General features: G+C 57.0%; 1 protein-coding gene across 5 annotated transcripts; it reads right to left on the bottom strand.

Moving 5' to 3' along the window:
• Positions 1-4,370: 4,370 nt before the first annotated feature.
• Mettl22 (methyltransferase 22, Kin17 lysine) lies at positions 4,371-19,382 on the bottom strand. Of its 5 annotated transcripts, XM_077802455.1 has the most exons (12): positions 19,303-19,382; positions 18,537-18,676; positions 16,053-16,291; positions 15,908-15,971; positions 13,607-13,647; positions 13,373-13,517; positions 10,113-10,184; positions 8,993-9,046; positions 7,909-7,989; positions 7,705-7,807; positions 5,758-5,926; positions 4,371-4,479 (listed from the first exon to the last, which is right to left on the bottom strand). In XM_077802455.1, the coding sequence occupies exons 2-12, from the start codon at positions 18,640-18,642 to the stop codon at positions 4,444-4,446; spliced, it is 1,110 nt and encodes a 369-aa protein (XP_077658581.1). In that variant the 5' UTR covers positions 18,643-18,676; positions 19,303-19,382; the 3' UTR covers positions 4,371-4,443. The 5 variants fall into 5 exon arrangements, with proteins under 5 accessions (XP_077658581.1, XP_026241207.1, XP_026241208.1 ...); XM_026385422.2 differs by having other exon boundaries at positions 15,908-16,291; XM_026385423.2 differs by having other exon boundaries at positions 15,908-16,291; positions 19,341-19,372.
• Positions 19,383-20,475: the final 1,093 nt, after the last annotated feature.

Below are 20,475 nucleotides of genomic sequence, written 5' to 3'. Positions count from 1 at the left end.
CGCCTCGTCCATAAAAGAGGACCAACAACCCTCCTTTCATAGGGTCATTGGGAGGAAAAAGCAACAAAATACGCAGGACGAGAGGCAGATGCTCCATTCCTCTTGGCGTCACTGCCCCGTCGCGTGGCCAGGAAAACAAAAACAAAACCAGTGACCAGTGTCCAACCTGGAAGGAAACAGAGTCTAAATAAATAGGATCTGAAACCAGGTGGGAAAGCGGGTGAGATGGCCGCACCTGTAACCCCAGGGGCTGGGAGGCGGAGGCAGGAGGATCACAAGCTCAAAGCCAGCCTCAGCAACTCAGCAAGACCCTCAGCAACTTAGTGAGGCCCTGTCTCAAAACAAAAAATATAAAAGGGACCAGGGATGTGGCTCAATGGTAGAGCACCCTGGGTTCAATGCAGTACTGCAAAAAAATTTTTTTAAAAAAATTTAAGGAAGGGAGGAAGGAATTAGATGGGAGGCCCAAAGGGGCCACTGGGCAAATGTTAGCCCCCACCCCCAGATGTACCGCACTCCTGCTGGGCCGTATCCACAGGAGATGCGCCCCCCACCCACTACCAGCAGGCTGAGGGGGTCCTACAAGTGCTGGGTGGAGCAGAGGCTGGAAGGGCACAGAGCCACTCAGACTCTTCCAGCAGCTTCTGTGGCCTCCCCAGGTCCTGGGGTCAACAGGAAGGCAGAAAGCAGAGTGGACTATGACCGCTGGGAATATTTATCACTCTCCAGACGCAGACACAGAAAGACCAGGGCGGCTCCTCCAGCTCATCTCAGGAGGGAACACTCTGATGCAGACCTCGGCAGATGGCTGAAACCTCTTCTCCCCTCTCAGCGGGCGGCCTGCAAAAGCCTCTGAAGCCACCTCTTCCCGAGGCACCAGGGCAGCAGCACCTCCAGCGGCTGGCCGGGCATCTCCAGCATCCCCTCCACTGGGCAGAGAGCGGCCCAGGCCTCACAGTGGGTCCCCGAGGCCCTCGTCCCACGCAGCTTCATCCTCGTGCAAGAGACAGATGAAAAGCAAATAGAAACAATGTGTAGGACGCTCCAGATGGCAGCAGGTCCTCCAAGAAACCAAAACAGAAAGCACGCCAGGTGCGGAGGCACACCTGTGATCCCAGCAGCTCTGGAGGCTGAGGCAGGAGGATGGAAGGTCAAAGCCAGGCTGGCTCCATGGTTAAGCATCCCTGGGTACCAAAAACATCCCTGGTACCAAAAAAAAAAAAAAAAAAACCCACATCCCAGCAGGTGGGAGAGACTTGAAGGCACTGTGCTCAGTGAAAGAAGCTGGCCCTAAAAGGACAGGCATGAACGTGGTCAGGAGAGGGGGAGGAGATCTCGGGGACACCGAGGGCTCCCTGGGGCTCTTCACAGGGGACACTGTGACCTGCTTGGGGCTTTGCACCAGAGCACCTCATGCCACTTTGTCCCATTGCTGAAGGTGTCAGTGTGACCCTCTGGCTAAGGGGCTGCCCCAGGAGTCACACACCATGGTGGCCTCTTCCTCCTGCAGTGGCTGTGAGCCTGGGAGTGACTCTTTCTCCCAGTGGCTCGAAGGTCCTGGGTGATTCTCGTGGGATCAGCCCTTCTGACCAGGCCTTTCTATTCTCCTCACCCCTTCCCCGTCACTGAGCTCTTCACCCACGCCTCCCTTCAGACAGACAGACAGACAGACACACACACACACGCCTCCCTTAAGACAGACAGACAGACACACACACACACACACACACACACACACACACACACACGCCTCCCTTAAGACAGACAGACAGACACACACACACACACACGCCTCCCTTAAGACAGACAGACAGACACACACACACACACACGCCTCCCTTAAGACAATCAGACAGACACACACACACACACACACACACGCCTCCCTTCAGACAGACAGACAGACAGACACACACACACACACACACGCCTCCCTTAAGGCAGACACACACACATACACACACACACACACCCCTCCATTAAGACAGACAGACACACACACGCACACACACACACACACTTTGATCTCAGTGCCCTTCTGGCCTGGCGCATGGTGCTGTTTAACTGGGAAGCTCACGTGCACGTGCATCGCCATGTGGAAGCATGGATTCAGTGTCAGGTGCAAGGCCACAGTGTGGTGCAGCTGCCTGCACCAGGTTCCAGATCCGGGTTCCAGACCCGGGCTCCACTAAGCAGTCACTTTTATGTCTAGAACCTTCCCTGGGACTCCCAGTAAAACTGCAGGGCAGGGCCCACTCTCCCCCTAGACAGTGTCTCCTCTTCCCTTTCCCATCCCTTCTAGTAAACTCATGTCTGTGGCTCTGAGCGACAAGTCTGAAGTCCTCCCCGGGCGATGGCAGGAATCAGGGATTGCAGGGGACCTCCGTGCTGCCTCAGTTCAAGGCAGTCACCGGTTACCAGGGCCAAGGGGAAGGAGAATGGGAAGTGACTGTCAAGTGGGGTTGTTGGGAAGACTCATTGTTAACATGTCCCCTCGTGATCTGCAGTGCTGCTCCACGACAGCCAGTCTATCAGGGATGTTTTTGTGTAGGAATCTTGGGAAGAGGCACAGGGCAGAGACTCCACTGTGGTCCTGGTGCCTCTGGAAGGACAGTGAACACGAATCACCTGGGGTCTTGCCAAAACATAAATTCCGACTCAGGTGCCGTGTGGGGCCACACATGCTGTTGCCGCCAAGGTCCACACTTGGGATCGGGGGAGGTGCAGGGCCTGGCAGTCAGGTGGGCCTGGCTCTGAGCCCGAGTCTCCTCTTGGTAGCTGTGTGATGTTGGGCAATTCCCTTAGCCTCTCTGAACTCCAGGACCACATGTAAAAGAGGAATCACTTCCTTCTAAGGTCTTTGTAGGATTTGGAGACACTGTATGTGCACAGTTTCCTTCCCACACCCAGAGGTGGCGAGACACCCTGCGCTCCTTGCACTCCACGTTCCGCCAAGACCCACACTTCTTCCTAGAGTCCAGGTTCTCTTCTTCTAAGTCATGGGCTCTCTACGCTGGCAGTCCTGATGGCTGGACTGGGCCACGTTCTGTTGTGGGGCATCCTGTGCACTCGGGAGGTTCAGTGGCATCTCTGGCCTCCACCCATTAGACACCAGTAGCACCCGTCTCCCTGACTGTGACAACCAAGAATGTCTCCAGACACTGCCAAATGTCCCTGGAGGCAAAATGACCCACATCGAGGACACACTGTTCTAAGTGGTAATTTATATTGATAATTCAGCGAACAATGAATCTGATCACACTCTGCTACACAGATACGACTACCCCACGGCGAATTTCACCTTTGTGTGTATCTATAATGCACAAAGTGAAAAAAAACTATAAATAAAAAGAGGAAAGACCAGTAGAGGAGTGGGACAGGGAAGGGAGGAGGCGGAGAGGGCAGCAGTGGGGACTGCAGTGGAGCAAATGCTATTCCGTGCCTCTATCATTATGTCCAAAGGAGCCAGCACTAGGTAGAACTAGGATGAAGTAACAGAGGACAGCTCACTCCACAGTGAGTGTGAGGCCCTGCTCTGGGCCGGGCGGCGCTCGGGAGGCAGAGCTGCTTCAGACAAACTAGGCCCCTGGCCCCAAGGGGTTTCCTCTGGAAGCCGTGGTCATCTCAACTGTGCAATGGGTATAACCCGCTGCTGATTTTCTGGAAAGATAATGTGACCCTGGACTTGCAATCACCTGGCCTGGGGCTAAGCCGATGACTGGGGCACGGTGAGTGCGGGTACTGGCCCTGGCTGCTCAGGAGAAGCAGCTGTGGGCAGGCACAGCTGGACAGGAAAAGGCAGATGTGCCTCCAGGGGCAGGCGGGAAGGGCTGTGCTGGACCCTGGTGACAGGGCACAGCAGGGGCAAGGCAGGGAGTGCCAAGGGTGGAGCAGGAGGGGCGGTGAGAGGGAACAAGAGGAGCCAGGGAGCGCAGAGAGGGGAGCGGGCACAGACACAGCGTACCCACCATGCCCAGGTGGAGAGGGAGGCCCAGGGCAGGCAGGAACAGGTCCCCAGGAACATGGAGCCTGGGCGGAGATGAGCTTCCCTGCCCAGTGCTGCTAGGGCAGTTTCCATCATGGCACTGAAGACACTGGTGAACCTCAGAGAGGAAGGGAAGGACCACTGCACCGCCCGGCCCTGCCAGGGGGTGCGCCCGGGGGCCACAAAGACCACGCACTCTCCAAGCAGCCCCAGGACTCCCTAGCCCCAGTGCCCAGCACGAGGCCCACGGGCCTGAGTCGACTCCCACGCAGAGCAACCAGGCTCTCTGGCTGCTGCTGGGAGGCAGCAACAGGCCCCAGAAATCCACGTGGGGCCACCTAAGGCACATTTACCATGTTAAAATGACAGGACCTCGGACAACGACTGCGTGAGCTTCTGGTTTTATTAGAAGCAGATCATGGGACCGGCTGAGCCGCCTGGCCTTGCCCAGGCCCTGGTCACGCTGCTGGTTCTGCAACGATCTTCCAGAGCTCCTGCAAGAGAGGAGGGACAGGCTCCTGAGCTGTGCGGGTGATGCCACCACAGCTCCAGGGGTGGCACGGAGCCGGCACAGGGCACGAGCTTCTGCCTACCCTCTGGAGCTCTGCGCTGTTCCTGGGCCTCACTGGACAGGGAGGCTGGGTGGCCAAAGTCCAGCCAGCTGAAAGGGACCAGGGGAATGGCAGCAGGTCACCACAACCTCTCCACTGGGGAAGCCTCCATGTTCGGTGGCTGCCAAGTTCCCTAAGGAGCTGGCTTTCTGTTCAAGTGACACACTCTGACCGCCAGCAGGTAGACATGCAGGCACACACCACGCTCTCGTGGCAGCCTCACGGGTCCTCACGAGCAGACCTGCTGGGTCTGCGTGGAGCTGCCCAGTGGTGGCTGGCAGCGAGCAGGCCTTTCTGGACCACCACCCAGGACCCAGACAAATGCAGGGCTGCCTCTGCTCAGGAGGCGGACAGGGAGATGAGAGCTGGCTCTGTCCCCAGCCTCCCCTTTCCAGAGAAAGGGGCCACAGCCAAAAGGCAGAGGGAACAAAGATGCCGACTCTCCACCCCGCACTCCCAGGAGGCTGACTCTGGACCTGCGGCTATTCCCTAAGTGCTGGGTTGAAAAGCCGTAATAAGAAGTGACGTGGCAATAGGATTGAGTCCCCAGTGCTGCCACTTCCTGCCAGGGTGACTCATCTGCCTTGCTGTTGCCGTGAGCATCAGGCAGGTGGTGGACAAGAGGTGCTTAGCAAGGTGCCCGGCACGTGAGGCTCTCACCTCAGGGTGGTCGTGAGAGGCCTGATGGGAGGGGCCCTGCTGTCCTGGGCCAGAGCGGCCAGGGCGATGACACCGGGCTGCAGCCTCTCCACAGAGCACACGCAGGGCCTGTGCTGGGCTCTGGGGCCCCGCGCCCCTCCACTGACTCCAACTCCCAAGTCCTGCCTGGGCCTGGCCTCTCTGGACCTGAACCGCCCACAGGGAAAGACACTGCTAAAAAGCCAGGTGAAGGTCTGCTGCCCAGGCCACCTGGACGTGGCCATTACAAAGCAAGGGTCTGCGTGGGGGCTGCCCATTTAAAATAAAATTTAAAATAAGTTTTAATTTTATTAAATAAAAATAAAAAACTGCTGGAGATGTAGCGTAGTGCAGGTTCTGCTGCAGGGGGCACCACGCCTGCAGCCACCACTGGACTGCGGGGCGGGGGCCTGGGTGCGAGGGTTGGGTCCATCACCGCCTCTGCCTGGCACAGCGGCCTCAGCTTCATGCCACAGGACCTACCAGCTGCCGGATGCGCTCGTAGACAAGGAGCTGCGGGAAGGAGGCCTCCACGGGCTCCACCACGAAGCGCAGCTTGCCATGGGCCAGCTTCTCCAGGGCGTGCAGGGAGGAGCGGAAGTGGTCATAGGCTTCACAGGTGACGTCCAGGTGTCGCAGCGTGAAGTTGAGCCTGCAGGCAGCCAGCAATCAGCCACCGCCCTCGGGTTGTCACTTCCTCAGCCTCTTCCTGCTGCCCCACTCCTCTCATTTTTTAACTGAGTGACTATTATGTGCAAAGCATTTTACAAATGCCCTCCTGGATCTGCCCGAAAGCTGGTTACCAGCTCCATTTTATAGATGTGGACACTGAGGCTTGGGAAGCTGGTCGTGTGTCCACGATCACACCCCTGGAAAGACAGGCTCCGACTGTGAGCTGCTGAAAACTGGCCAAGGGAAGACTTATCAGCCAGTCTCTGCAGGTGCTGCCGCCTGTCCAGCCTGCAGCCAGCACAGAACCCAGCGGAGTGGCCCTGTGACTACCTATGGATGAACGGGAGAGGCCACAGTAGAGGCAGGTGCACTCTGGGAGCACAGCCGAGCGCAATGACATGGCCAGGAAGTTGCTGGGTTATGGAGGTGAGAGAGAGAAGGAGGGAGACAGAGGGCAGGACTTCAGAACTGAGTTTCCCAACCCTCTCTTCTGCACCTTTCCAAACCAGAATCTGCAAGATGATCTGGCTTGAAATTCAAGCTCTTCATCTCTTTCGCAAATCTTTTATTATGAAAAATCATGTTAGGCGCAGTGGCGCACACCTGTAATCCCAGAGACTTGGGAGGCTGAGGCAGGAGGATCTCAAGTTTGAGGCCAACCTCAGCAACTTAGAGAGACCCTGTTTTAAATAAAAATAAAAACTGCTGGCGATGCAGCATAGCGGCAGGGTGCCCCAGAGTTCAAACCCCAGTGCTAAACACTGTTTTTTCTTTTTCTTTTTTCGTTTTTTAAATCACAAACATGCAAAAGGAGGACAGCACATAAACCATGATGGACCCATCACCCAGCTTCAGCACTGTCACCCGAAGGCAGTGTGTCCCCTCCGCTCTCCGAGGCCCTCCTCACAACAGCTCCCTCCCAGATGAACAAGCTCTTCCCTGTAAACAGTCAGCGCAACTCCAAACACTAAGGACCCTCTGCCAGGACACGTTCCTGGTGACCTTTCAGCACATCTCGGGACCCTTCTGGCAACGGCTCCCCTCCTGGTCTGACCAATGCCAGATCCCAACGAGGCCGGGCTGGCGTGTCTCTGGACGGGGCCCTCGGCACCACCAGCACAAATGATGCTGCCGTGAGTGTGCAAGAACCTGCGGTTCTGGGCAAAAGTCTCGTGCAGGGAGGTGAAGCCGAAGCCTGTGTCACTCAGCAGGCGACCTCCGTGACGGCTGCGGTGAGTGCAGCACCTCTCCACCTGCATTCACCACCAGACACTCAGCTTCTCATTTTTTAGGTTTTATTTATTTATTTATTTTTTGGCACCGGGATTGAACCCAAGGGCACCGACCCCTGAGCCCCACCCCCAGCCCTGTTCTGCATTTTATTTAGAGACAGGTGTCACTGAGGTGCTTGGCACCTCGCCGTTGCTGAGGCTGGCTCTGAACTCACGATCCTCCTGCCCCAGCCTCCTGAGAGCCACTGGGATTACAGGTGGGTGCTACCACGCCTGGCGAAAATGTCTTCTTTTCATAAAAACCCAAAACACAAGTAACGCCAACGGCAGAGGACAAGGGTCTTGTCACAACCTAGTAGGGGCCTGGACAGTCCCCTGATGCTGTCAGTTTCCTTCCTCATCTGCAGACGGGGACCCAGGGGACCGGGAAAGGTGCTGTGTCAGGGACGAGCCTAACCTGGCAGCAGCAGGAGCTGGACAGGGCATGACCCGTGGAGACCCGCTGCAGACCCCGCGCCCAGCTCACCTCTTCTCCACGGACAGGATGGCCGTGCAGGCATTCTTCAGCCTGTGGGCAAGGCGGGAGAGCGTGGCGAACAGCGCGTCCGTGAGGTCGTCATCGTAGAACACTGTGGAAGGGACACGCTGGGAGGCAGGGCAGAGTGGAGGCGTAAGGCGCTCCACCCCCCAGGTGAGGATAGGGACACTGTGACCACGCAGAGCTCCTCACCTTCAGCTGCAAAGAGCACGGTGGTGTGATCGTACAGGTCAGCGATGTCCCCTTCCGACCAGCTGAAGGGGGCCTCAGGGTCTGCCAGAGAAAGGGGAGGGCCTGGGCTCAATCCTGTCTCTGCCGGCCACCAACTCTTACTGGAAGATGACCAAAAGGAGCTTCAGGAGACAGGGTTGAGCAGCTCAGCGCAGGGGGCACTGCTGGCCACACCCGAGTCCCAGCTCCCAGCTTCAGGGCCCCGGGGACAGCTGTACTGTAGTGAGGGCCAGTGACAGGCAGGCAGATCCCAACCTCCCCCCTCCCCCTCGGCCAGCCGTCTATGAGCTGTCTTCCGTGCCCCGTCCAGGGCTTTCCTGTCCATTCACTTGCTGTGTGACCCACTCACTCTCTGGGTTTTGGTTCTGTGCACATAGAAAGGGGCCAGCACTTCTCCCACAGGGTTGCTGGGAGGGTCAAGGGACCCACAGTCTGCAGGGCACTCGGCAGGTGACAGGTCCTCAGGGATGGTCCCCCCACCTGCGGGAGCCTTGGTAAAGACCAAGCACCAGGGTCTGAAGTAGTTTGTAAGGAAATTCAGAGGACTCTTCCCCCAGTGGGTCTCCCAGAACCACCACCTGCTGGGAGATGGTGGACGGACGCCCGAGGTCAGCAGCCCGCCCAGTACCAGCTGTGTGACCCAGGGAAGGCAGCACTCGGGTTTTTAAAAAAAATATATTTATGTTTTAGTTGTAGTTGGACACAATACCTTATTTATTTTTATGTGGTGCTGAGGGTCGAACCCAGGGCCTCAAACCTGCTAGGCAAGTGCTCTACCGCTGAGCCCCAGCCCCAAGACCCAGGGGTTTTGACGCCCAACACATGGTGGCACTGGGAAGTCTGGAAACGGCATGGACATGACGTGCCCGACACACGGCAGGTGCTCGGTAACCAACAACTGTCACCCACTGGCAGTGGAGGGACCCTGCCTGGCTGCTGGGGCTTGGTGGCAGCAGGGCTGTGCTGCTCAACCAACATGGCGCCCGTGCCATGCCCTGGGTGCTGCCGAGGACCCGAGCCCAGGCCGATACCCGAGGAAACACACCTGTGCAGAAGTCGTCCTTCAGCCAGTCCAGCTCCTTGACCTTAACCACTCCACCTGTGAGAACAGACACAGAGGGCCCAGCTGCAGGCTGGCCGCATGGCGGGGCGCCCACCACCCACCAGCCACCCGGCCCTTTCCCTTGCTCCTTCCCTCCCTCCTGCATTTTTTGAGTGTGAAGTGTCAGCAACTGTAGAGACTCCTGGCCCCTGCTGTCGGGGACCAGCCACCTAAGGAGTGACTGCTGTGGTCAGGGCAATGCTGCAAGGCAAGGGGGAGGGGACCGGACTGGTGTGTGAGGCAGGGCGTGGAGGGCAGGAGGGCGTGGAGCCGCCCATCCTCCCTGCCTTCAGGGCGCTCAGCACTGTCTCGCACCACCTCTTGGGGAGGCAAGGGGTCCGGCCACCAGGCTCACGTCTAGTGGCACGCAACACCAGGCAGCCAGCCAACAAGCAAGGGATAAGTGCAGTGTCACGGGAGTGCTGTTTGAGTTGGAGAGTCCAGGCGGAGGGACAGCCTGTAGGGCCAGAGTGGGGGCTGGACCAGCAAGGAGTTCACCTCGATGCTCAGGGTGGGCAAACCTGGGGGGCCTGAGGCCTGGGGGTGGGGGGCGCCGCAGGTTGCTCAGGTCTGCCTGCCTGGCAGTCCAGCCAGGCCACTGTGTATACTCCTCCTGCAGGCTGTGCAGGGACTGGGCAGATGCCGCTGGGACCTCCTGGCAGAGGGCAGAGCGCAGCCTGGGCAGCGAGCCCTGGCTGGAGAGGCGCAGAGAGCAGGAGCAGCCCCCTGGCCTGAGGGATCCCAAGGGCTTGGGGGGGAGCACTTGCAACTCTGCAAGGCCACACTGGGTGCCACGTGGAGGACAGCAGGACAGGTCAGAAGAGGAGCTAGAAAGATGAGGGGAGGGGACAATGTCCAGGCCAGAAGAAGCTAGGGGAGGATGTGGCCATGTGCCGAGGTGAGGAGCTCCAGGACAGAGCACTGTGCCCTGGAGCTGAGTGGAGCCTGCTCCTCCCTCCACCCAGCCTCCTCCTCCACCTCCCAGCATCTCCACCTCCCGGCGTCCCCACCCCAGCCTCTTTTTGCCTGACAAACAGGAACCTCCCTCAGAGCTGGGCCTCACCTCCAGCGGCAGCCAGGTGGCTGTTGAGGGCAACGTTTCGCTGGCACATGGCCAGGAGGTCTGCACCAACATCTGGAAGGACAGACATGCTGGCGGTTAGGACACAGCTCCAGGCTGTGCCTGCAGAGCGGCCACCAGGAGCACCACCCAGACACTAGAGCTGAGCTGTCCCTTGAGTTCCACGCCTGGACCACACAGGGGCACCCGGGCTCTTTCCCACTGTCTTCCCTTCGTGAGAATCCTGTCCTGGGGACACAGCGCTGTGGGCATGCCCGGAAGCAGGGTGAGCGCCCATCCCTGAGTATGCAAAGCAGACATGGCACTTCCTGCAGCAGCATTCCCATGTCACACACTGAGCAACCTGAGCGAGTCTCCTAACTAGTGGGAGCAGGAGCTGGGATCCGACTCCAGGGTCTCTGACACTCCAGAAAACCGGCTGGAGTCAGAGGGCGGATGACAGTCACTGGAGATGCAGCAGGCTGTGACCAGCGAGGGACTCTCCTGCCCAGTCACTGCTGGGGGCCTGCTGCTCAGACCACATTTCTCACGTCTCAGCAGGACCAACACAGTGGATTCTCATTGAGGGAAGTAGTACTTTGCAAAACATCAATCTTCACTAGGAGAATGCACAAGTGGAGCACGGGACGTCTCGCCATCGGCAATGCTCAACCCACCCTGCCACCACGACCCCTGGGACCAGACGGTGCATGCTGGAGGCCACGCGGAGCCTAGTGCAGAGAGCTGGCTCAGCCAAGGCTCAGACCCAACCCTTGTCCTGGCCACTGAGGAAAGGGGACATTGAGGCAGTGCAGGACTGCTTCTACAGGTGTTTTTAAAAGACTTATTTTTCAGTTGTAGTTGACACAATATCTTTATTTTATTTATCTATTTTTATGTGGTGCTGAGGATTGAACCCAGGTGAGTGCTCTACTGCTGAGCCACAACCCAGCCCTCAACAGCTTTTGTTTTACGCTGCAGTGCCAGGGAGAAGCCAGGGCCTGTGCTTGCTAAGCTCCCTTTCTGCACTGAGCGACACCCCCAGAACCCCAGCTTTTAAATCCTCATGGTAGTCTTTGTTACAAGAGATCCTACAAGGGATTCTAACAATACCGCGCAGTAGGAGCATGGAGCCCTGGAGAAGCCACGTCGCCCCTCTGCGGGGACTGCTCCGGGGAACAGAGTCTGATATACCTGCCTGTGATCAAGGCACCGCACCCTGAACCAGGACGTCTGGGTCACGGGTCTTGGCTGTCATCAGCAGCGTGACCATGAGCTTGGACCAGCCATTCAACCTTAGCTTCATTGTGCCCCTTTGGACAAAGGGAATGAAAATTGGCTCTCTGGCTGTCACTGTTAAGTTACAATTAGGCACTCATCATGTGGCTGACCATCAGGGCCTTGCTAACTGTGACATGCCACCTAAGTGAAGTTCTCTTCTCTGTGTTGGAGATTTTTTCTCTCAGGATAAGACAATTTGATGCTATTTTGCTACTAGGCACCAGGCACCCAGTGATGCTCCTGGTTTGCAATTTACATGAAACTGTCAAGAGGCGGCACTCAGGTGGCTGGTCAACCCCTGCCAGTGGCTGACTCAGCATTATGAGTGCCAGGTCATTCCAACTCCCTCCCCACCTCAGAAGCAAAAGTCTGTGCCGTGAAAATCTTCACTAGGAAGCCACAAAATGCAAACCCCATCAGCAAATCCTCTCTCCCCAGCAGACACTAGGGTAATCATTGAAGTAGGGTAATCATGCTCATTTGACAAGACCCCGCTCACAGCCGGGACACTCCAGCAGGGCACTCTAGCATGGCTAGCTCCACCAGCAGCACCCACCCGTGTCAGTTTGCTGGTCCTGACCACTGCACTATGGTTGTGTAAGATGTTATCAATGGGTTGAGATGCGAGGTGCCCCCAAAAGCTCACGTGTGAGGCAATGCAAGAATGTTCAGAGGTGAAGACTGGACTGTGGGAGCTGAAATCCAACAGCAGGTTAATCCACTGACTGTAATGGACTAGCTGGCTGGTACCTGGGCAGGCTGGGTGTGGCTGGAGGAGGCGGGCAGCTGGGCTGTGCCAGGGTTTCTATTCCACCCCTGGTGAGTGGAACTCACTCTCTGCTTCCTAAGTGCCGTGTCCTGAGCTGCTTTCCTCCTCAACACTCTCCCGCCATGATGCGCTGCCTCACCTTGGGCCCAGAGCTATGGAGCTGGCCAACTGTGGACTGAATCTCTGAAACTGTGAGCCAAAACAGTTTTCCTCCTCTGTGTTGTTCTTGTCAGGTCTTTTGGTCACAGTGATGGAAAAGCTGACTAAAACAAGTATATGGCACTTTGCAGAGTATTTTAGTGACTTCTGTGTTAGTCTAATGAGATTTCAAAATAATAATAAAAAGAAATCAGCTGACAACAAGGAGCACCAGCGTAAGACAAGTCCCTTCCTCTCTGGGAAACCTGGCCCAATGGGTATCAGATGGCACAAAGGGAATCCGAACACGCAAAGGCTTCACCCCAGTGTCATGGAAATGAGAGAAACACAACCACCCAAAAGCTCAGCAGCTGAGGGGTTGAAAACGAGGTGAGAAAGTATCTGATTACTCAAAGCCATAACTAGTTAAATAACTGCTAGTGACAGGAAAATGCTCTGGAAAATGTTTTCCAGCACCTGGAGGGACAGAGCCCCAGACACTGCATTTCAGCTCTTCTCTGGGAATCTGTACATATTCCTAAAAGGAAAGAGACTGTGTGGGGGGGGGGGGCGGGGGGGTGCAAGGTCGTGCACATGCAAGCAAATACCAACAGGTTAAGCAGAGATTCTGAAGTACAAGTAGCCCGAGGGCAGCGACGTGGTTATTTTACTCACTAGGGGCCTGACTACACCCACACATATACTGGGCCCATGAGGTGCTCAATAAACTGCATACTGCTGCATAAATCTGGGGACGGTAATTATGAGTGACTTTATTTCAATATGTTTCACTAATTTCCCAAAGAACAGGCAAGACGTCTGTGGTGTTTTTAAGGCTCACGAGAGGGAATACCCTTGAGAAGTCTGTTCTTTCCAGGTGTCAGCATCAAAGGGCATCACACACTGACACCACTGATCTGGTGCCTGCTGGGCGATACTGTAGCCACTTGTTGGGCACCGCAAACCAGGGACTAGCCACAACCCCTTCCCGGTGTCTCCATCTCCTTTCCCAACAGGGTTAGCACCGACTGTGGGGAGCCACCACCTCCCTGCAGCCTGAGCCGATGCCTGTTACCTGTACAGTACACGGTCTGCGCCACAGTGGCCGCCACGATGCTGGCCAGCCCCGTGCCTGCCCCCAGCTCCAGCACCGTGCGTCCTTGGAAGAGGTCCCGTCTGAAGAGGATGTAGTCCGCCAGGAGCAGGGCGCCCCGCCACACCTGGAGGGCAGAGGACGAGAGCACCAGCTGATGTGAGGCTCCAGAGAAAGACTCTTCAGGGCCACAGGAAGTGGACAGGGCCTACCCACCTGCTTGCCAACATCCTCCAGGGGGGTGGCCATGGTGTGCTCTGGACAGGATGGAAACCGAAAGAAATGCCCACTGTGAATGGGGACAGACAGAAAGCCACCGGATGGCAGGGGTGGGTGGCGTGGGTGCATGGCAACCTGCCAACGCAGTCAGATGGGCACCGGGCTAGGTGTTCCAGAGAGAAGCGGACGCTCGGGCCACGCTACCAGGCAGGAGTGTGCAAGCATCCCTCGGGAGCAGGCCCCTGGCTCCCTCTCCTCACGTCACCAGGTGACCCCACCTGTGGCTGGAGACTAGGTCACAACAGTGCTTGACCAGCCTCATTGAACACTCGCATCTCATGAGGCCCCAAGTCCAGTGCTGCATCTTTAAAACTGTACCTTGTGTATGTGCTAGTAATAACCACGGCTCATTCCAAAACCTTCTCACACTTAGAACCATGCTACAAGTTAACAAAACTAGTTTGAGTTCTTATCCTTTCCCAAAAGGTTGAAGAGAAGCATGTTAAGGAAGTCTAAGTGTTCCCAAGCACAACGTGTGGGCACAACACGTTAGGATGCAATTCTGGTGGTGGGGAGGGCACGGAGGGTGAGAGGAGAAGAGGAAGAGTGCCAGTCTCTGGTGCCAGATCAGAACTCCCAACCACCTCAGCAGGACCACAGGGCAACCAAGCTCAAACACACGCGGCACAGGAGGGTGGGTGGCTTCCACTGCTCATCAGTCTCACACAAAACCAAACCATGATGTCACTCAAATAAGAAGGGGCCCAGGGTGGAGAGTGCAGGGCTGCAGGTGAGTGGTGCTGCCGCTCCTGGAGCCCTGGAGCCTGGCTCCTTCAGGTTCCCGTGAGCTCTTGGTGTGAGCTCCTCACTGTGCCCAGGGCTCCTGGGACCCCAACAAGGTAGCCAACACAAGCCAACTACCCTGTACCCAAGCCAGGTGACAGTGACTGAGGAGTCCCCCAGGAGAGTGGGCCTGAGGACTTCTCCAGGAGAAATCTCACCAAGATCTCTGCACAGCATGCGGACTTCCCACGCGGGCTCTGAGGCTACAGAGGCCCATGCACTGTCCGCCAGCACCCAGCTGGGCTTGACGTCACCGTTTGGAGTTACTTTCAGGACTTGATGGGAGTGTTAGGCCCAATGTGGCCATCTGGTTTGAAACCAGAAGTGCGTCCACGCCCCACCCACGGAGGTCGCGTTCACTCCCTGTACCTGCGCTGGCCGGACACCTCTGAGCCAGGCCCAGGGCTCGCACCTCAGAGGTTCCCCTTGACCTGGGGCCTCCCCACTTCACAGACACAGACATGGTGACCGAGGCGCAGCCGGATGGTGCTCCAAAGAGAGTGAGGGCTCAGCAGCTGTGCACTCTGGGGGAGTCTCATTCAGGAATCAGTAAGAAGTGGACTTCCTGGGCATTATTTCACTAAATTACCACCCAAACTCTGGAGGGCCGTATCCCTGATCCTATTCTATAGGTGCAAACACTGAAGCTCTGGGTGGGAGGACCCTGTCCATGGTCACTTGCTGGTGAGGGGTGGAGACGGGTTCAACATCCAGCTCTGCAGGGCCACGGTCCAGCCCCCCATCAGCCAAGATTTGCAGAAGATGGTGCTGTAGCCCAGAATGGAACAAGACAAGCCATGACCTACGCTCAACAACTTTACCTTCTGCTCTGCCCCTGGGTGGGCCACCACACACTGGCCCTTTCCCATAGGGTTCTCAGCCTGGAGGACAGTAAATCCCAGAACATGAAATGCCCGCACACTGGAGGCCAAAGCCTCACTGTGGAGTACCGGGCTCCAGTGCCCCTCAGGGAGGCAGGGAAGTGAGGGCTGAGAGTATGAAGTACGCAATCACTGGGGCCCCGGGGCCAGCCCAGCCTGGCTGAGCCTTCACAGCCTCCCTGCCCGACCCCAGCATGCTGAGTGAGAACCTGGACGTGGGAGGCAGCAGGAGCCCGGCTCCCGGTGGAGCCGATGGCTAAGCTGGGAGTCTTCAACAGGGATGTGTTAGGAAAGCACCCAGGAACCCAGCACAGCACAAGGAGGCTCGCAGAGAGGAGTGCTGAAGGCGGGGTGAACTGAGCTGCGGAGGCGAGCAGAGGCCACGTCACACTCGGCCTGGCAAGCAGCCATCTGAAGCCTATCCTGAGGTAAGGGGAGCTACTGCGGAGTCCTGAGCCTGGGCCAGCAGCGGCACCGCCGTCCTGGCTTGAGCCAGAGCCGACACTGACGCTCCTGCGCCCTGGCTGCTGCTGGGGTGCCGCCCCGGTGGCAGGAGAGACTGACCTTTATTTACCTATTCGGATGACACTGTGGGGGCAGCTCTCTGGTGCTTCGTCTCCCGTGATGTTGTCTTCCTCCTGTGTTAGAATCATGGGATGTACCTTGTCTCTTGGAGACCCCTCCAGGTCAGGATCAGAGGCGGCCCGTGGTCTCCTCACCACGTCCAAATCCCCATCCTCATCCAGCTGAGCTCCTGTCCCTTCCTGGCCAGAGGTATCAGCCCCTGCCTGGAGAGGGGAACCCTCACGGCTGTGGCCACTTCCAGGAATGGACCCTGGGCTGCCTGAGCCAGCAAGAGGGAACTCCCATGAGTGAGCATCTCTGTGATGGCCACCCTCAGCCCCCGAGTCTGTCCAAGAGTCTTGACTCCACAGAAGCTTGAACTGGGACAGGAAGACTGAAAGGCAAGACAAAACACAAATGAGCAACTCAAGGGGTGTTTTTAAAATGTCCTCTCTCTGAGAAGTCTGTTACCACCTGGGAGAGTCTTCGAGGGCAATGAGAGATACACTAACACCAGCAGAAAGGGCACCAGCCACCAGTGAGAGCAGCCTCTGCTTTATGAGCACCCACGTGCAGGCCGGGTCTTTCATTTGACCCTCACCACCACGTCAGCTCCACCTCACAGACGTGGAGATCCAGGCTGAGCCAAGCGGCCAAGGCAGCAGACAGCCTGCCAACTCCAGCAGACACCCTCTCACCACACCGCTCCGCCTCTGAAGGTCTGGAGGGTGACAGGATGTGAGATATCCCTCACCACATGGTGACCAGAAAGTCACTGGGACAGTTTCAATAAGGGCTTGTGCCAGGAGGAGTGGGCTGGAGGCAGGGGAGCAAGACTTCCCAGAGGGCGCCCAGGGCTGAGTCCTCCATCTTCCCAGGGGTCTGATGCCCCCAAACTTACTCATCTGCCTCAGGAGAACAAGAGTGTCCACCCCTGGGAATCCAAGGCTGTGGTTGGGTACCCTGGCTGAGTGGGTACCCAACCTGTGTTCCAGGGCTCTTCTGCCCTGGGTTCCCTTCACCCTGACTTCACGTGAGATGGAGGATACTGCCCTACATCTCCCCCTGGAAACCACCTGGGCACCACAGGAGGCACAGCACAGGGGCCTAAGGAGAGCCCCGCCCCCACACCTTCGTACCAGCTGTCCCCTCTGCCTGGGATGCCTTTCCTCGCTTGTTTGGAAAGATCTTTTCAGCATTTAGGGCTGAGCTCCGCTGCCCTTTCTTGCAGCCCCCACAGTATCCCAAGCTTACACCAAAGTTTGAAACAGTCACCCACCTACCCCGCCCCCACAGACATTCACCAAAACTGCACTGAGTGCCATGTTGGGACTGAGGATACAAAGCAGGGGCTACATTTTAGGCGTGATGATGGGGAAACATTATCCAAGATTACAGATTGTGTGTGAACTCCCATGGACTCTGCAAAACTTATCCCATGTGGCATAGATATGGCAACCATATAATGTAGGGGTCAGCAAATTTTTCAGAGATCAACAGGTTAAATCGTAAATATTTTCAGCTCTGTGAGCCACATGGTCACTGTTGCAACTAGTCCACTCTGCCACTGCAGCTACAACAACAGAAACAGTGGGCTTGGCTGTGTTTCAATGGAACCTCATTTATGAAACCAAGCCATGGCTAGGTGCAGCCCACAAGCTATAAAGCTTGTGACCACTGGTTAATCATCAATTTGGAACAGGGGAGAAATGGGAGTTATTAATAATCACATCAAGGGGCTGGAGTTGTGGCTCAGCGGTAGAGCGCTTGCCTGGCATGTGTGAGGCCCTGGGTACGATCCTCAGCACCACATAAAAATGAATAAAAAAAATAAAGGTATTGACAACTAAAACTAATTATTTTTAAAAAACCACAGAGTATGTATTAAAAATAAATAAATAATCACATCAAACAAAAAAACAACACAGGGTAGCTTGAGTTGGAAGGGTCATCAGGGAACCTGTCTGAGGAGCTGATCCCTGCAGAGCCAGGGTTAGGAAGGGGAAAGCAGATGCAGGGTCTGAGGGAGAAGTTGGAAGTGGCCATGGAGCTGCAAGGGAGGGGGAGTGATTGGGCAGACACGCAGGCCCAGGCTGGCTCAGGCTGGGCCTTGCAGGCCAAGGTAAGGAGTCTGGACGTTACTCTGAGAGCAAAGGGAAACTAATGGGAATCTGAGTCTGGAGAGTGCTGTGATTTTGTTTGCGTTTTCAAACAAACCTCTTGGCTGCTGGGAGAAGATGGGGGAAGACGTGTAGAAGAAAAGCTGAGGAGCCTGGGGTAAGCAAACAGAGCAGCCAGGCAGACAGAGGTGGATACGCTGGGCTGGGCAGAGGAATGGGGTGCAGTGACAGAACAAGCCAGCACTGGTCCCTCTGGGGACTGTGAGTTTGCCGAAGGTAGAGTCTGTCTCACTTCTGCATTCCCAGCATCAAGTCCTGGGCCTGGCACAGCACAGGTTCAGGTGCTCAGGAAAGTGCAGGACCTCGATCAACAAGGGCCAGCTGACCTGGTGTGGTGAAGATGGCAACTAAACAATCTTGTCTTCCCAATCGACCCCAAAAAAAGATTAATAGGGGAAAACAGAAGATGAGGTGGGAACTCTGGGGGTGCTGAGCTACTCCACCCACCCCGGTCCTTACCAGGCTGCCCCACACCATTTAGCCGCACCATGAGGTGTCTCTGGTTTGGAGTGTAGAGGTGAACATCTGACAGCACAGTGTCACTTTTGAAGGTGACCTCATCCATGGTCGGGTCCCAGTTATTCCTGGGGCAGAAGCACCTGAGAGGCAAGAACAGGTCTTCAGGAAGGCAGGTTCCGGAGGAGGGCCAGGTAACATACCCAGCCCGGGGCCAACGACTGTGCACCACCACTATCACCAGGGTGTTCCCCTGCCAATTCCCAGTTCTAAGGAGAAAGTCTCAGAGCCTTGGCCAGGGACAAGAATCCAGCGGGACTCTGGTGTCTTGCTCGCACCGTGTCCACTGTCACAGCAACCTTCTGTTTACGGCAGGAGACCTGTGGACGGTGATGAAGTCCCGTTCTCCTCTTTTCCCCCAACTTTTCCACCATGGAAACTTCCCACAGCCAAGAAGGGCGGAGGGAGGAGAACTGGCCACACGTGCCCCGGCTTGGACGCGCCACGGCCACGTCCCGCCGTGGCCTTTGCCCTGCCGCCCGCCCTCCCATCCACCGCCTGCCGCCCATCACCACGACGCTGCTCCCTGGAGTCCTGCCCGACGGGGGCTTCCCGGACCCCGGAGGACGAGAGGCCTCCCCCGCACCCTTCTTTAGGAGGGGACACTGAGGCTGAGTGCCTCCGGTGGTGGCCGCCCAGACCTCCAGGTCGGCTCGGGACCAGCAGGCCGGTCACCCTCCCCACCCTGCCACGCCCCTCAGGGACGTACCCGCCGCAGCCCGCGCAGGGAGCCCACCCGACGCTCGCCGCGGTACTCAGGCGGCCGCCATGACAGCCGGCGTGCGCAGGCGCGGCTCCGCCCCTCCCGCCCCGCGCCACCGTGGCCCCACCCACCTGCCGGCCGCGCATGCGTGTGGGGTGGCTGCTCCGGCTGCCGGCCCTGCGGTGTCTGGGAGGCGTGGCAGCTGCCAGTCCGGCGTTGCTGCTGTGCCTGGCCTGGCCGGGGGTGCCTCTACCCGAGGGTGTGCGACCCCAGCCCTCTAAATAGGTCGCCCAAGGTCACCCAGCTCCTAAGTAGTGTTGTCTGGATTCCAGCCCAGGGTGCACAGCTCTAGAGCCTGTGCCGGTCCCCCACGTGCTGGCTTATTCCATACCCCTGGGGTCACCCTGTCCTTGCCCCTAGTGCTGGTTACTATTAAGAGCTGGTATTCATTCATCCATCCACTCCCGAAGTCTCCAACACCAGGGCCGACCCAGCATTGCAGTCTTTGTGGGAGTCTAAAGGACAAGGATAAAATCCAGTGCATGAGTGAAACTTTGAGTCAACTTGAAGGTGGTCGATGCCTGCGTTAGCTTTTTTTGTGACTGTGATCAAAATACCAAACGTGAACAACTTAGAAATAATTTAATTTTGAGCTCGCGATTTCAGAGACCGTAGTCCATGGTGGGCCAACTCCATTGCTTAGGATTCTAGGTGAGACAGAAGGGCGCTGAGGAGGAAAGCTGCTCAGATGGTGACTCCTGGGAAGCCCAGAGGGGATGCAAAGAAGATAAACACTTCTCGGGCAGGCCCCCAGGGACCTACCTTCCCCAGCCAGGCCTTGCAGTTATCACCCAGTCCAGCAGTCTTGTTGTTACCGCTGTGGACTGGAGTCCTTGCTTCCCTGAAAGCTGAAGTATAACACCAGAGAAGCACGCCCAGGCGAGTGGACAGTGGACAGTGGAAGCTTTATTAAAGGACAGCAGAAAAGACTTCTCCAGGAGGAAGAAGGGGACCCAACAGGCGGAATCCGTGAAAGGGGGAAGTCTTCCCCTTTTTGTATCTTAGGTCTTCTTTTAGTCTTCCCACATTCGCGTCCTGGGTTTCCCTCTGTCCTGCAGTGAGAGAAGGCAGGTGGGGAGGCCAGAAGGTGGGACATGGGGGACTGGAGAAGTAGTCTGG

This window comes from Urocitellus parryii, chromosome 9 (assembly GCF_045843805.1).
Source record: "Urocitellus parryii isolate mUroPar1 chromosome 9, mUroPar1.hap1, whole genome shotgun sequence".
In the NCBI taxonomy this organism is placed as follows: domain Eukaryota; kingdom Metazoa; phylum Chordata; class Mammalia; order Rodentia; family Sciuridae; genus Urocitellus; species Urocitellus parryii.
The sequence above is the reverse complement of the archived record's forward strand: the minus strand, read 5'-3'. Positions and strand labels throughout refer to the sequence as shown.